At 42.2% G+C, this 15,169-nt stretch overlaps 1 protein-coding gene across 1 annotated transcript in view; it reads left to right on the forward strand.

Annotated features, from left to right (window-relative positions):
* The first annotated feature begins 13,765 nt into the window (after positions 1–13,765).
* Positions 13,766–15,169, forward strand: part of MXRA5 (matrix remodeling associated 5) — a 28,228-nt gene continuing 26,824 nt past the window's right edge. The window contains exon 1 of the mRNA XM_065423759.1: positions 13,766–13,971. Within this exon, the coding sequence (XP_065279831.1) occupies positions 13,766–13,971 (206 nt within the window). The remainder of the gene's footprint in view (positions 13,972–15,169) is intronic.

Below are 15,169 nucleotides of genomic sequence, written 5' to 3' on the forward strand. Positions count from 1 at the left end.
GGTCTTCTTGGGTTTTATTTATTTATTATAATTTTGAAAGATGCTCAGATACCATGATGAGGAGTGCAGCATAAGAACCTGACTAGAACAGAAAGAAGAACTGGATCTCTTGTGGCCTTTGGTGGGTGTGGACAAGAGAGTTAATACCAGCACTTTTATTTGTCCTGTTTGAGCCCTGTGCAAATACCCCCAGTACTGTAAGGAATGCAGCTCTCTGCCATGCCTTTAATGTTGGCATTACCTCTTGCCAGAGAGACATGAGCCAGAACTCAGGTACTGACAGGTAAAATACCTTTCAGATTACTTTTAAAATGCATAACTGGCTCTTATAAGGATTTATATAGGACTGTCTGCTGTTTGGGAGACAGTAGCTCCTTTCTGCTGTGTCTCACAGCTATGAAGGTAGAACAATGTCACTAACGGTCATTGTCCCGGGCAAGAATCTAACCTGCAGTGGTTCCCTGTCCTGCCAAAAATCTTGCCCCTTCAAATGATATTCGGTAAGGAGGAGCAGGCCTTCATAACCAACAGCTTGTTTTAGAAGTCACTTTATAAACAGGTTCTACTTTCCCTTTGTAATTTACTTTCTCACCAGAGAGCCATGACAAATGGAGGCAAGGTGGCAGCCTCATTTTGCAACCAATACTCGCCAGGCCCCGTCTTGACAAGTGATGAAATGTACTAATAGTGCCAGAAAACCCAATCTTTGCTCCATGTGCCACTTAAGAGATGCCGGGAAGGAGCAATTGACAAGCCAACTGACCCTCACCTTCCCACTGATCCACTCTTGCTTAACTGCCTGCATAAAAAAGGCTGAACACAATTAAACATATGGACCTTCTCAGACACTTAGGGTTAATTTAAATCTACTGGCAGGGGGCCAGTGCAAAACCTTCTGTGTTGTGCAAGCTCCACAGTACATGGAGGAGCATGGACAGAGAAACTGTCCAGTGGAACTTCCCCCCTCTCTGAATGCTAGGGAGGAGGTGATTCCATGCAGGCTTCAAACAAACAGACTTTGGAAGGGAATGTTGGGGCTGGGTCACTATACCTCCAATGAGCTTAAAAGGCAGAAGAAAATATTCCACCCCATAGTTTGGAATCGGGAGCCATGGATGGGCTGTATTATAACCCTGTAGTTTGGACACATGTTTAGGAGGGGATTGTGTTACTCCTAAAATCTCTGTTTAGTTCTTTAAAGAAAACATGTTTACTTGGTCTTTATGCAGGGAAGGCTGGATTTCACCCTCAGAGCAAAGCAGATCTGGAGTAGCTATACTCCTACTTACTCAGAGAGGAGTGAAGCAATGGCTTAGATGTTTTAGGGCTTTGGGGTTAAACACTAAAGCTGTCAATCCACATCACAGCTTCTTCTCCACCAAATTTCCCTTTGTCAGATGACGACATTGTTAAGTTTTACATGCTAAAACCAGCAATAAAACACTTTGGGTACATGTATAACTTACAAGAGCAAAAATTATTTTCAGTGAAAATTCTAATGAAATAATAAGAAATGTTCCTAGACTGTGACCTGATATGCCAAGTTATATACTGGAGCCAATTTTAAATTCTGAACCCTGAAATAGGGGTTTATAGTGGAAACAATTACAGATGCAGAGCGAAATCCCTGCGTCTGGATTCAATGGGAGCACCACCAGGACTTGTATGTTATACACATATGTCTGTACATAAAACATGTTGAAAACCTGAACAGTACATAGATACATTATGTAAAAGGAAAATCTATTGCATTCTATTTTTTTTGGGGGGGGTGTTCTTAAGGGGGGGTGGTTAGCTGGTAGGAAAAAACAGTTCTCCCAGAACTGTAAATATAATGAACATATTTTATTAAAATCAAAACACACTGTATGTTCAAGATATGTGATGGGTGTGTGCTATACATATGTATTCTCTTTAAACAGAATAAGAGTTTTGATTTCTAATATGCTGGCACACTGCGTTTTTCATTGTTATCTGTGTTTTACAGTTTTGTATAAAATTGCTTTATCTCAATTATCTCAAATTTAACAAGATGCAACAGGACATAATCTAAAGTAACCTATCCGCCCCAACATGTTGAAAATATGGAAAATATCCACCCTTCTTTTTGTCCAATTTCTGCTTGTGTTTTGTATCGCAAACATACAAAATAATTGCAGGTGTTCTTCCTAAAAAAAATACACATAAGAATCTAATAAAAAGTTGTTTAACAGTCCTGTAACCTCTGAAAATAAAAATAGTTTTTGCTTTCTACTCCTTCCTCAAGTATTAAGAGGTCAAGTGCCGACAGGAATCTCTGTACAGGCAGCACAATGTATTTCATACCCATCAAGGAGCAGCTAATCATTGGGCTTGTTTTCACTACAGAGTTGCTGTGACGGGTTGGATCACAGAAACCCCCTTGGGAGCTGCCACCCGATGTGCAAAGACTACCCCTGCTTCTGTTTTCCCTGCCAGCTCAGGACTCCAGCACCCTGTCTTGCTGAGCCAGACACTCCCATCTGGCTCCAGACACAGACCCAGGGTCTGAATCACTTGTCCCAAGACTGCAAGTTTACCTGAAAACAGCTCACAGTAGTGTGCTTGTCTTTAGCACTCAGATGCCCAACTCCCAATGGGGTCTAAACCCAAATAAATCCATTTTACCCTGCATAAAGCTTATGCAGGGCAAACTCATAAATTGTTCGCCCTCTATAACACTGATAGAGAGATATGCACAGTTGTTTGCTCCCCCAGGTATTAATACATACTCTGAGTAAATTACTAAATAAAAAGTGATTTTATTAAATACAGACAGTAGGATTTAAGTGGTTCCAAGTAGTAACAGACAGAACAAAGTAAGTCACCAAGCAAAATAAAATAAAATGCGCAAATCTATGCCTAATCAAACTGAATACAGATAATCTCACCCTCAGAGATGCTTCAGTAAGTTTTTTCTCAGACTGGACACCTTCCAGGCCTGGGCACAATTCTTTCCCCTGGTACAGCTCTTGTTCCAGCTCAGGTGATAGCTAGGGGATTCTTCATGATGGCTCCTCCCTCTCTGTTCTCTTCCACCCCTTTATATATCTTTTGCATAAGGTGGGAACCCTTTGTCCCTCTGGGTTTCAACCCCCCCCTCCCCCCCACTGGAAAAGCACCAGGTTAAAGATGGATTCCAGTTTAGGTGACATGATCACATGTCACTGCAAGACTTCATTGCCCACTTGCCAGCACACACATATACAGGAAGCCTCACAGGTAAACACAGTCATCTGCAGACAATGGTCCTGGTTAATGGGAGTCATCAAGATTCCAAACCATCATTAATGGCCCACACTTTACATAATTACAATAGGCCCTCAGAGTTACATTTTATATTTCTAGTTTTAGATACAAGAGTGGTACATTTATACAAATCAGATGATCATACTCAGTAGATTATAAGCTTTGTAATGATACCTTACAAGAGACCTTTTGCATGAAGCATATCCCAGTTACGTTATATTCACTTATTACCATATTTTCTCTAAAACTATCCCAGTTACATTATATTGACTTATTATCAAGTTTTTATAAAACCATATAGACTGCACAACGTCACAGTTGCATTAATTGTTTTGCACTAGATTTCAAACACACAATTTAGTGTCCCCCACATGCCATGCAGATTTGTGTTTAGTGCACCGTCAGTTTTGCCTCACTTCCACGCTGGAACTGCACTCAGTTGATTCAGCGGGAATGTCTTTTGAGTATCAATTTCAGAGTTCTCAGCATTGCTCCAAACAGCAGTGAATTCCAGATAGAGCTAAGTGGATTTTGAGGTTTTGAAAAATGTTAGCATCCCAAAGCAGGATGAAAGGTAAAAATCTCAGAAAATTTTGCAAACTAACAAATGGAAAAGAAATTCAGTTGAAGTCAATTGAAACATTTAGTTTTGATCATTTCAATCATAGATCCTCCAGTCTGGCATCCAACACCACCCAGCATCCACACACTAAGCCCAACAACCAAAATTAGACCAAAGTATTACAGCCCACAGGAGACTAAACTATTATGCGCCACAGGGAGAGAATAGGAGGGACCAAGGTGCACCAGTGCCCGAGGCCCCTACAATGACAGGGAAATGATTAAGTGAGATATAACCAGCTAATACTGGCAAGTGACCCACACCCACATGCTGCCAAGGAAGGTGAAAATCCCCCAAGGTCACTGCCACTCTAACGTGGGGAAAGACTCCTTCCTGACCCCACATATTATGATCAGTTAAACTGTGAGTAAGAACCAGCCAGCCAAGCACCTGAGAGAGAGAGAGAGAGAGAGAGAGAGAGAGAGAGACAGAATGCTCCGTGCCACCTTGGAGTACTGGCCCACTCCATCCAATGTCCAGTCTTCATCAATGGCCATCCTTGATGCTTCAGAGGAAAGAGACATAACAAATAAGGAGGGGGAATATCCCTTCCTGACCCCTGCAGGTGGTTGGCTGAAACCCTGAAGCATGAACTTTTAGGAACTGTAACCAGGTGTGCTGAGTCAGGAGCTAATTCAGCACTCTGTTACTCAAATCCCCTTCAGTTTATATTAACTGCACTCTGATTGAAAGACTGGAAGTTGCAGAGGATGCCAATTAACTGAGTGGAGATAGAACTGAGGACTAATTGAGTGGAAGTATCTCCAGCAGTTAGAAATATATAAGCAGACAGAAAGGAAGTGCTGGAGGAGAGTAGGGAGCCTGAAGGAAGGCAGAAGTAGGCAGGACTGGCTGCTGCTACTACTGCACCCTTCCCCAGGAGCAATTGGGGAAGCAGGCTACTGACTGTAAATATAATAAAGCATGCTGGTTAAGAAGACCTGGAGTGGTTGTGGAAAGTTACTGAGGTTGGAAAGGACTCTCAAGGGGCCACTCCAAGAATGGAACATAAAATATAAATGGGAGGTGAGTCCCAAAATGCTGCTGAGCCCTACCATCACAAGCAGCCCCATCATACAAAACACTCAAAACTTTGGCCAGCTTTCTCAAAATTAAATTGTTTGCCCCCCACCACTCCCACTGGGAGGCTGTTCCACAAGCTCACTTCTCTGATGGTTAGAAACATTCTGATTTCCAGCCTGAGTTTGGTCATGGACAGTTTATGCCCATTTGTTCTCATGCCAACCTTGACCTTTACCTTAAATAGCTCCCCTGTTGCTTACCCCCAATGTATTTATAGAGAGCAATCATATCCCCTCTCAGCCTTCTTTTTTGCTAGACTAAACAAACCAAGCTCTTCAATCTCCTCTCATAACATAGTCCCTCCATTACCTTGATCACCCTAGCAGCTCTTCTCTGCACCTGTTGCAGTTTGATTTAAATCTTTCTTCAAGATGGGTGACCAGAATAGCACACATTATTCCAAATGAGGTCTTACCAGTGCCTTGTCCAATGGCATTAATATTTCTCTATCTCTACTGGAAATGCCTCAACTGATACATCTGAGGATTGCATTTGCTTTTTTTGCAACTGCATCACATTGGTGGGTCTTAGTCAGCCTGTGATCAACCAACACATCCATGTCTCTCTCCTCCTCTGTAGCTTTCAACTAATGAGACCTCAAATTGCAGCAGAAATTCTTATTATTAGACCCTAAGGGCATGATCTTGCCCTTGGTACTATTCAAGTTCATCCCATTTATATCACTGCAGTCCTCCAGGTCATTCAGATTTTCCTGTGTAATATTCCAATCCTTCTCCATATTGATGATGCCTCCCAATTTGTATAATCAGCAAATGATCATCATCAGCATTCTCCCACTTTTTTGTGCCAAGGTCTTTAATAAAAATATTGAATAATATTTGTCCCAAGACTGATCCTGGAAGAACTCCACTATTAACCTCCCTCCAGTCTGATAACTAACCTTTCAGCACAACCCATTCTCTTCTCCCTTTTAGCCAGTTCCTTGTCCCTCTTACAGGTCTTGTACTGATCCCCATCTTCTCTAATTTAACTAATAATTTCCCATGTGGTACCATGTCAAATGGTTTACTGAAGTCCAAATATATTAGATCTACTGCACTTCCCTTATCTAAAAATATCAGTTATTTTCTCAAAGAAGAAAATCAGGTTAGTCTGATTGGCATGATCTACTTTTAGTAAACCAATTCCTTTACATCCCCTTTATCATTTACCTCCATGAATTTAATTATTCTTTCCTTTACAATTTGTTCTAAAGGCTAGCATACTACTGAAGTCAGACTAACAGGTTGATCACTTTTTTCGTTTCCTAAATATGGGTACGACATTAGCTATTCACCAGCTATATGGTATTATCCCCAAATAGATAGATATATTATAAATCCTTGCTACTGGACTAGCAATCTCATAAAACAGTTTTTCAATATTCTGGGATGGAAATTATCCAGTCCCCCAATTTGAATGCATTAAGATCTTTAAAGATTTTATTGCATCTCAGATGTGGTAATTTCCATTTCTATACCCTCATTTTCATCAGCCATCCTGCTTTCATGCCCATGTTTTATACTATCATCCTTACTGAAAACTGAGGCAAAATAGTCACTTAGTTTTTGGGCCATACATAGATTATTTTTAATCTCCTTCCAATCTGCACTGCATAGCAGCCCAACCCCATCCTTCCTTAATCTCTTTATATTCATATAACTAAAAAAACTCATTATTATTTATTTTAATTTCCTTTGCAAGAGCTAATTTGTCTTTGCTTTTTTAGCAATTCTCACTTTATTCCTATATTTTCTAGCCTCCGAGATGTAGCTTTCTTTGCTGATCAGTCCTTTTTTCCATTCCCTATAAACTCTCTGATTATGCCTAACACCTTTTTGAGATGGTTATTCAACAAGCTGGGTCTTTCCCTACAAGTTTTATCCCCTTGTTCGGGATGCAAATTTCAGATAGTTTTTATACAATTGATTTAAAGAAATTCCAAGCCTCCTCCACATTTAAGTCCTTGAGCTCTTCCGCCCAATTGACTTTTTAAAACTAAATTCTCTTAATTTCCCAGTGTCTGCCCTTTTGAAATTAAAAAAATATATATCTGATAGATTTTAACCTGTTGTTGTTGTTGTTGTTGTTAATATAAATTGAACTAAATTTCTAAACAAAAGTGTTTCACACCAAAAAAAATGAATCTTTTTGTTTTGAAGAGGTCAATCTGGGATGTTTCAACAATTTCAAAACTTTTTTTTACAATTTTATTTCAAGTTGGCAAATTTGTTATAATGAATCCTTGCTGAAAAGTTTTGGTTTCAACAAATTTGCACTTTTCCATGAAAAAAAAACATTTTGTGGACAAATTCCCAACTAGCTCTAATTCTAGGTGATTTTGATCAGCTCTTGTAAAATCCATTTATTCTTAGGTTATCCCATTACTTTCTTTCCCAACATAATGGAGTCCATAGAAAAAAGTCACCTCATGATTCTGGAGGTCAGCTTCCTGGTGGGGAAGAAATCACTAACATTGCGGGAAGCGGCAGCCAGCACATCCCTCGGCCCGCGCTGCTTCCCGCAGCCCCCATTGGCCTGAAATGGCAAACAGCGGCCAGTGGGAGCTGCGATCAGCTGAACCTGCAGACGCTGCAGGTAAACAAACCGTTCCGGCCCGCCAGATGATTTCCCTGACGGGCCGTGTGCCAAAGGTTGCCTATCCCTGTGCTAGCCTGTCATTTCCCTGTTACTGTCACAGGAGAACTAATGAATTATTCCCAGTGAACTGATAGACTGAGGGAGTCAGTGTTCATTTATTCAGGAGTAGTCAATTATTTTTTGTCAAGGTCCAAATTTCTTGATCAAGGTATAGTTAAGGTCCAGAATCCAGAGAAAATTATATCTATATATCTATATCTATATGAGGGGTAGTCAATAGGCGGACCGCAAGCCGAATCCGGACCACCAGACACTTTTAAATTGAGCCTGAAATCTTTTTATTTACCTTTTATCTATATCTATAGATATCTATATATAGAGATATATAAAAGGTAAATAAAAAGATTTCAGGCTCAATTTAAAAGTGTCTGGTGGTCCGGATTTGGCTTGCGGTCCGCCTATTGACTACCCCTCATCTAGATGCACAATATCTCACTGGGAAAAGAAACAGTGTGAAAGCAGGGAGATGGGGATGTGTGTATGAAATCTGAGGGATTGTGATCTTTTGCTTTCTCAACCAGACTTTCAATCAGACCTACCATTCCCCACTGATTCACTTCACACTATGGTACATCCCTCACTCAGTCATTGTCCTCACAGAAAATCCCTTAGATTTGCTCATTCACTCACTCATTCACATCCTCATCTTTCACATCATTTACTGACCTTTACTCAGTCTCTAACTTTCTTCCTTTCACTTTCCACATTTTTCACATCCCCCTCAGTGAGCCCCAGTCTATCATTGTTTTCCTTACTACATCCTTTGCCTTCATTTTGCATTGCTCCCTATCAATGCATCACTTGCTTGCAATTTGCCTGGTCAGGAACTACAATACAAACAGGTGTAAAGTCAAAAGGAAATACTGCCAATGGCACCAGAGTCAGCACCGGAGCGCTGGGGGGAGGGCGGCGAGCCCGCTGTGGCTCCGCTCTCCCTGGCGGCCGGAGCGCCGGGGGGAGGGCGGAGAGCCCGGCCGCGGGCCCGCTCTTGGGCCGGAGCGCCGCCAGGCGCCCCAACAGCCCCAATATGTTTAAAAAAAACAACAACCCTGAGCGCCGCCCCCCTCCAGGTGCTGCCCTAAGCACATGCTTGGTAGACTGGTGTCTGGAGCCGGCCCTGGAAACCCAGGTGCCAGATAGGGGTTTTTGTTGTTTTGTTTTTCACAATGCTCTCTCCCTCCTCCACCGTGAGCTGTGGTCCTGGTTTTTCTGTCGGATTGCCAGTGGCTACCCAGCAAGAGCCAGCTTTCAATTTGCGTAAATTATACCTCAGTTAAGCTCTGCTGTCTCCAGCACCTTCGCTTAGCTCCCTCCCCATCAGCTCCCCTCTAAAGAGCCGCCCACCGAGAAAGAGGAGCTGAGCAGTTACTCCGTCCTCGCTCCAGACACACCACCCGAGAAGTGCGTGCCGTGCCCCGAGCGCTGTGCGCGCTTCCTTTCCTGCCTGTCCCGGGGCTGGATTTGAGCCTAAGGCTGCGGCACTGGGGGCTGAGCCATCTGCTGCAGGAAACAAAAGCTGGTGAATTGCTTTGCACTCTCCCCCAAGTGCCTGGGAGGAAAGAGCGGTGGTGCTGGGAAATGCTACAAGCTGCCTGCATGGTCTGCTTGCTTTGAAACAAGTGATCTCGGGATTTGTCTTTAATAAAAAAAATAACAAAAGGTGGATGGATTTCGAGGGCTAATTTTTTTTTTTTTTTTGAGCCATGACTCCCCAACCTGGCTGGCGGGCAATGCGAAGGCGTAAGGAATGATAGCCCGGGGGCTGAGCCAGGTTTGTTTGGGCTGGGATGAACTTTTGGAGCCCGGGGTGGCACCCAATGACAGACACGCAGCCGGAGCACGCAGGATCTGAAACAACCACGTTCCTGGGCATACCTTAGACGAGCTTCTAGCCCCTGGCAGCGACGGAGGATGGGCGCTGCCGCCGCCGGAGTTTTGTGATACCGAACTGCAGGTAATGGCTTTTGCACCCAATGCCTTTTCGCTGTCTGTCCCTCCCCGCATGGGGTCGCGTTGCTGCGTGCTGTTCATTGCATTTTAACTGGCAATGTGAGCCCTTGCAGAGGAGCCCCGGGGAGGGGGGGGGGAAGAGAGAAGAGATGGGAAAGTGTTTGATTAACCCAAACAAACGCACGCTGGTGCAGCAGCCACTTTGGATGTGGTTCGTTAGGTTCCCTGGGCTGCTTGGATGCCTCAGGCTGTAGAGGTGAAATGCTGCCCGAATGCAGCTCTGGGGGGAGGGGATGGTTGGGGGCGGGGGTTCACCTCCATGCAATCGGGGCTTGTTTTATTTCCCTCTGTTTGTTCGGTGCTCACTGTCCGGCTGTGCAGGGAATGAACTCCCTTCAAGTCGACCTCGGTGAATTAGGGGAATTCTTCCCTAATGGGAAGCATCTGCCCTGAAAAAAGCTCAGAAGGGAAGCCCCCCCCCCCCCCCGCGGCTTTCTGAGATTCCTCGTGCAGCAGCTCCAGCAAATCTTGCTGCTGAAATAATCAGCGTCTTCCCCCCTCCCCGTCACTGCCCCTCAGTGACGGAAACCTGAGGCCACATACTGGCTTTGGGCTTGCAGTCCTTCCTCAGGCAGAGCCCCCCGTGACGTCGCAGCGGTATCCGTGGAGAGCCACGCAAGGAGCTTTCAGCTCACTTTGTAAGAGTGAGTGTCCCCACTCCCCCCGCACCAGTGGTGGTCTCAGAGCTGCGCCCTCCCCTAGTCAGCCACTCAGCTCCCCAGTGATGCTGTCACTAATGCCTGGGCATTGTCAGTATCTCCTCCCCCCCCCCTCCCGCCCGGTGCAGTTTCGGGAGGGGGGGGCACCTCGTGCCACTGTTCAGGAGACTGAGGCCAGTTGGTTCTCACTCAGCTAGTAACAGTTGAAAACAGCCCATCACAAACATCCCTCTGGTTTGTGCCAATCAGAGGAATGATGGACCTGCTACCTCAGACCTGAGCCAAACTACTAATGCACGGGGCCAAGCTTGTGGGAAGTAGAGCCAGCCCTGGCAGGAGGTGGGGCCTTAAACTCTATTAGTGTAGGTCATTCTGGAAAGAATTCAAAGTAGAGCTGGTCAGGGGCTTTCCACATCTCTCCCCCGGCATCCCAAATTGCACCCTTTGCTCTCCAAGCTGCTTTTACCTTGCTCTGCTTATTGTGTGTGCGCTGGGGGGGGGGGGGGTTTAAATGCTTTGTACCGTGGGCCCCTTCCCCTCCAGCGTGCCACTCATGATCGTGCAATGTTCCTGTGGCAACTGCATATTTAATTGTATTGACTGTGACAAATGTCTTGTCCTCTTTTTGGGGGTGTGGAGTGGGAATCACACTTTTTTTTTGTTCATTTCCACTCCCCTCTCATGTGTTCTGTCTCTCTCTCCTCTGGCATATGCTTCTCTATTGGTGTTTGATTTCTCTCTCTCTCTGCATGTGCTTTCTCAACCCTTCTTCCAACTGCAACACTCCCATGCAGCCCCCTCCTGTGAATATGTGTGTTGCCCCCTGGTTCTCTTCTCCCCTGCACATGCTGTCCAGTTCCCTTCTGTCCTGCATACACTGTTCAGCTGCCTGGTTCCCAGTTCCCCTAAATATACTGCCCAGTAGCCTGTTCCCCTGCACACAATTCCTAGCTATTTGGTTGCCTCCTTCCCTACACATAATGGCAACGTGCCTGGTTCCTTGATCCACTTGACATGCTGGCAGACCTACCTGGTTCTATTCTCTCTGCTCCCATTCTCACTTTCCCATTGATGACTCCTAGTGGTGGCTGGCAAAACCACACTCACTTGTGTTTCCAGTCCTTCTGTTTTCTCTCATGGTATGTGGCAGCAGCTCCTGGTGGAGAGAACAAAGGTAACTGTTCCTTGTTTGCACCTGCCTCTACAGGGGTTTGGACTCTTCCACAGTCTGAGAAACACTGGTCTAGTGATTACAGCCGGGGACTAGAAGTCAGAACTCCTGGGGTTCCATTATTTACTGTCCCACCGACTTATTCTGTGATGTTGGAGAAGTCACCTAATCATCTGCAAAATGAGAAGAATGTTTGTCTGAATAACAGGAGTGCTTTAAGACTCAATGAATGTTTGGGGAATAACTTAAAAGTTAAATATCATTATTAGCTGCAGAAATTGTTGTTAATGATGAAAACATCAGAAATTAGTCATGAAATGGAGGTTATAGTAAATGTAACTCCTCTTAAAGAAATGAATCCTAAATCAGTTTAAACTTCTTGCTTTTAGTAACTTAAAATTATTTAGACTCTTAATGGGAGTTAGGTGCCTAAATACCCCCTGGAGATCTGGGCCTTAGGTTCTCCTTTTTGTTGTTGGTGGTGGTGGTGGTTGTTTTGTCCTTTCTGTCCCAAATCTGCATCTTGACATATCAGGGCCTCCAAAGAGATCTTGCCAAAAGAGCAGTGCCTCTTGTAGGACATTTCCTTGAGTTCCCTAAACTTAACGAAATCATCCCTTTCTATTAATAAAATATATTATGAAGACTCTGAAGATGTATCATTTATCTCTTCCAAATGTTTCTGCATTATTGAACTAAATAATATTTAGAATGCTTAAAAGGAGAGGGATTTTGTATTGCACTGAAAGGGGAATACATTTTATTGCAAGTTAGTATGTATTAGGTGGATATTTTTTCAAAATTTAACAATTTCAATGTTATGAGTATTTTGCATTATTGTTATTCATTTTATTTTCTTAAATGGAGAAAAAAATATGCAATCTATAATTTCCCACTTAGAAGTTTAATTCTTGATCTTGCTTAGCAAGTCCTCATGTTGTTGTAACTTCTTCTTGACTCCTGCAAGAATTATATAAAAGAAAATGGAGGTTTAGTACTCTTCAAAAGAAAATGAAATGTGTAAGGTATTTTAACATGACAACTTTCACTAAAGAGAACACCTGAATAAGTGCATAGTTCTTACACACTTTATGAAGTGTTTTTGTTGAGAATAGTAGCTGTCTTATTAACTTGACCACAGACATTTGAGAAACCTCTTCAGATTTATGAGTCTCTTCTTTGAATTATAATGGTTTGCATATGATGTTGGTAGAAAAATGACAGTCATACTGTTTGAAGATTTAAGAAATTTGACTTTTATACTAAGGGTAATATCTTGATGTAGGCAATACTGGATGAGGTTTTAATATGGCTGAAATCCACAAGCCACCATAGACTTGGATGAGTGTCCTTCATTGTTAGTCTAGGCTATACAACAATAACAACAAAATTAATAATAAGTTGCCTTTATGTGGCACCTTTCATCTGAAGCACTCAAAGCTCTTCATAAAGGTCTAACAATTAGAACTAAAATGTTCAACTTGTTTGCCTGAAGCTAGTCTCTTCAAGCCACAATTAGGCACCCAAATAAATTGTCTGATTTTCTAAAGTGCTAAGTCCTCAAAGTCAATGACAGCTGCAGGTTCTGAGCAGCTTTGTAAAATGTGGATTGTTGCTGTGGTGCCTTAATATGAATTTAACAGCTTAACTTCTGGAACCCAAGTTTTAAAATGTTGGCTTAAGTTTTATAGATGTTAAGGCCAAACTTTTCACACTTGGGAGCTTAAGCTTCCTCCTACATCCATGTTTAGGCTTCTAAATAAGTGGCTTGGTTTCAGAAGTCCTGATTATCCATAGCTCCCACTGAACGTTTTGGCTTAAATGACATTGCATACCAACATCAGACAACAAATGAGAGGTAAAGTATGACACTCCCAGATATAACGACACCTAGTTCTCTGCCCTAGGCTACTAGAGAATGCCTTCTCCCATAAAAGTTATATGTGTAAACCAAAAGTATACAATATTTTACCACAGAGAAACAGAAAATTAGTATAATTATGGTGAAATAGAAACGAGGGGAAAAGTTAACTTTGAAATAGCAAATAGCTTGAAAGAAAAGCTCTTTTCAAACCATATTTCATAGACTTTTGCCTAAATTGCCTATCAGATTGCATAGAAATAGATTTGTACAAAGTTTTCTTTATTTACATTTTCTCTATTCTATAGCTCAGTCAGGAAGCCTTAGGAAAAGTAGCTCCTACAGAAGCCATCATTTAAGTGATCATGCTCTACAAGTGTGTTTATGAAGATAAAAACATTTTCTTTTACAAATAAAACAGGTACAGCGAAATGAAGACAACTGACAAGATGCAAAAGAGGGCAAATTTGGGGGCACTATCCGTGGTGCTGATTGTGTCTCTGGGGCTTCCACAAATCGCTTTTGCATGTCCACGCCCATGTGCCTGTTACATTCCCACTGAAGTTCACTGCACATTTCGATCCTTGGCAGCAGTGCCAGCAAGAATCTCTAAACATGTGGAAAGAATCAATTTGGGGTTTGTATTGCAATTTTACTGAAGAGTTTTACATTTTCTGTGTATAATCCTGTATAGCTCAGCACACATTCTGCAAGGTGAAAGCATTATGTATCCTTGCTGAGCAGAATTGCAATTGTGGATGATTATCGATAACTGCTTGAGTTCAAAATGACATCAGAGTCACTGGTAACAAGGATGTTTTGGTCAAGCCTAATTTTCCAAGATTGGTTCCCATTTTTTTTCAAACAAAAATTATTGTGATGGGAATTACTATTAAATGCTATACATACATTTGAATAGCATTTTATGAACATTGGTAAGACAAATTCAATGTTTTAAAGTCTATACAAATGAATATTTTACCTGAGATTATATTTTATTAGGAATATCTGGAATAAGACGTATCTTAGAGAAATATTGCACCCAATAGGAAATTGATAACTGCACTGGTAGTGAACTGTTTTGCAAAATAACTTTAGAACAATACTAGAAACCAGAAAAAGTCTATAATTTATGAGTGATAGTCTGGATCTTGATATAATTGCTCTACTGAAGTTGAAAGAAAGGATCTCTTCCCATCTTAGACTAATTCTGTACATCAAATAATATTCATTTTAGAAGAGGACCTATTTTTATACTACATCCCATTATAGTTTCCTAGCTCTTTTAGTCTTTCCACTGCCCATTCTGAAATCAATGGGACTGCTCACAGAATAATGTATAACTCCCACAATACAGAGGGGATGCCTAGTTAGGACAGCTTTATTACTCCTTTTCATCGCTCCAGTGGTGCAAAAGGCTATAGTGTTGGCCCAGATCTGGTCTGTGATTATGTCAGACCATCTGCTATTACTATAATTTTTAATGGGCCCCATTTAGAAAATAAATTGTGTGCACAAATAAATGGGAAATAAATCTTAATTACATTAAACAGATATGGTACCCCAGGGAGTCATTTGAATTGTTGTCTCAAAGCTGTAGCCAAACAAGCTGAAATGAAGAGAGGTCGAATTCTATCCTGCCATGTGTGCACTGCTCCAGTTGGCCCTAAAACCGTTGGTGAATCTTTGGTTGGAAAATGCAAAAATTATTGAACGTTCACAGGAGTCATTATTAAATAAAATTATGTCCAAAAATCTATGCTAAAAGAATAATAAGGTTGCAAAGTCAAGCACTCAAAATTTAGGAAGTGCCAGAGTTAAGGTTGCCTGTGAAA

The sequence above is a fragment of the Emys orbicularis genome, chromosome 1, assembly GCF_028017835.1.
Source record: "Emys orbicularis isolate rEmyOrb1 chromosome 1, rEmyOrb1.hap1, whole genome shotgun sequence".
NCBI lineage: Eukaryota > Metazoa > Chordata > Testudines > Emydidae > Emys > Emys orbicularis.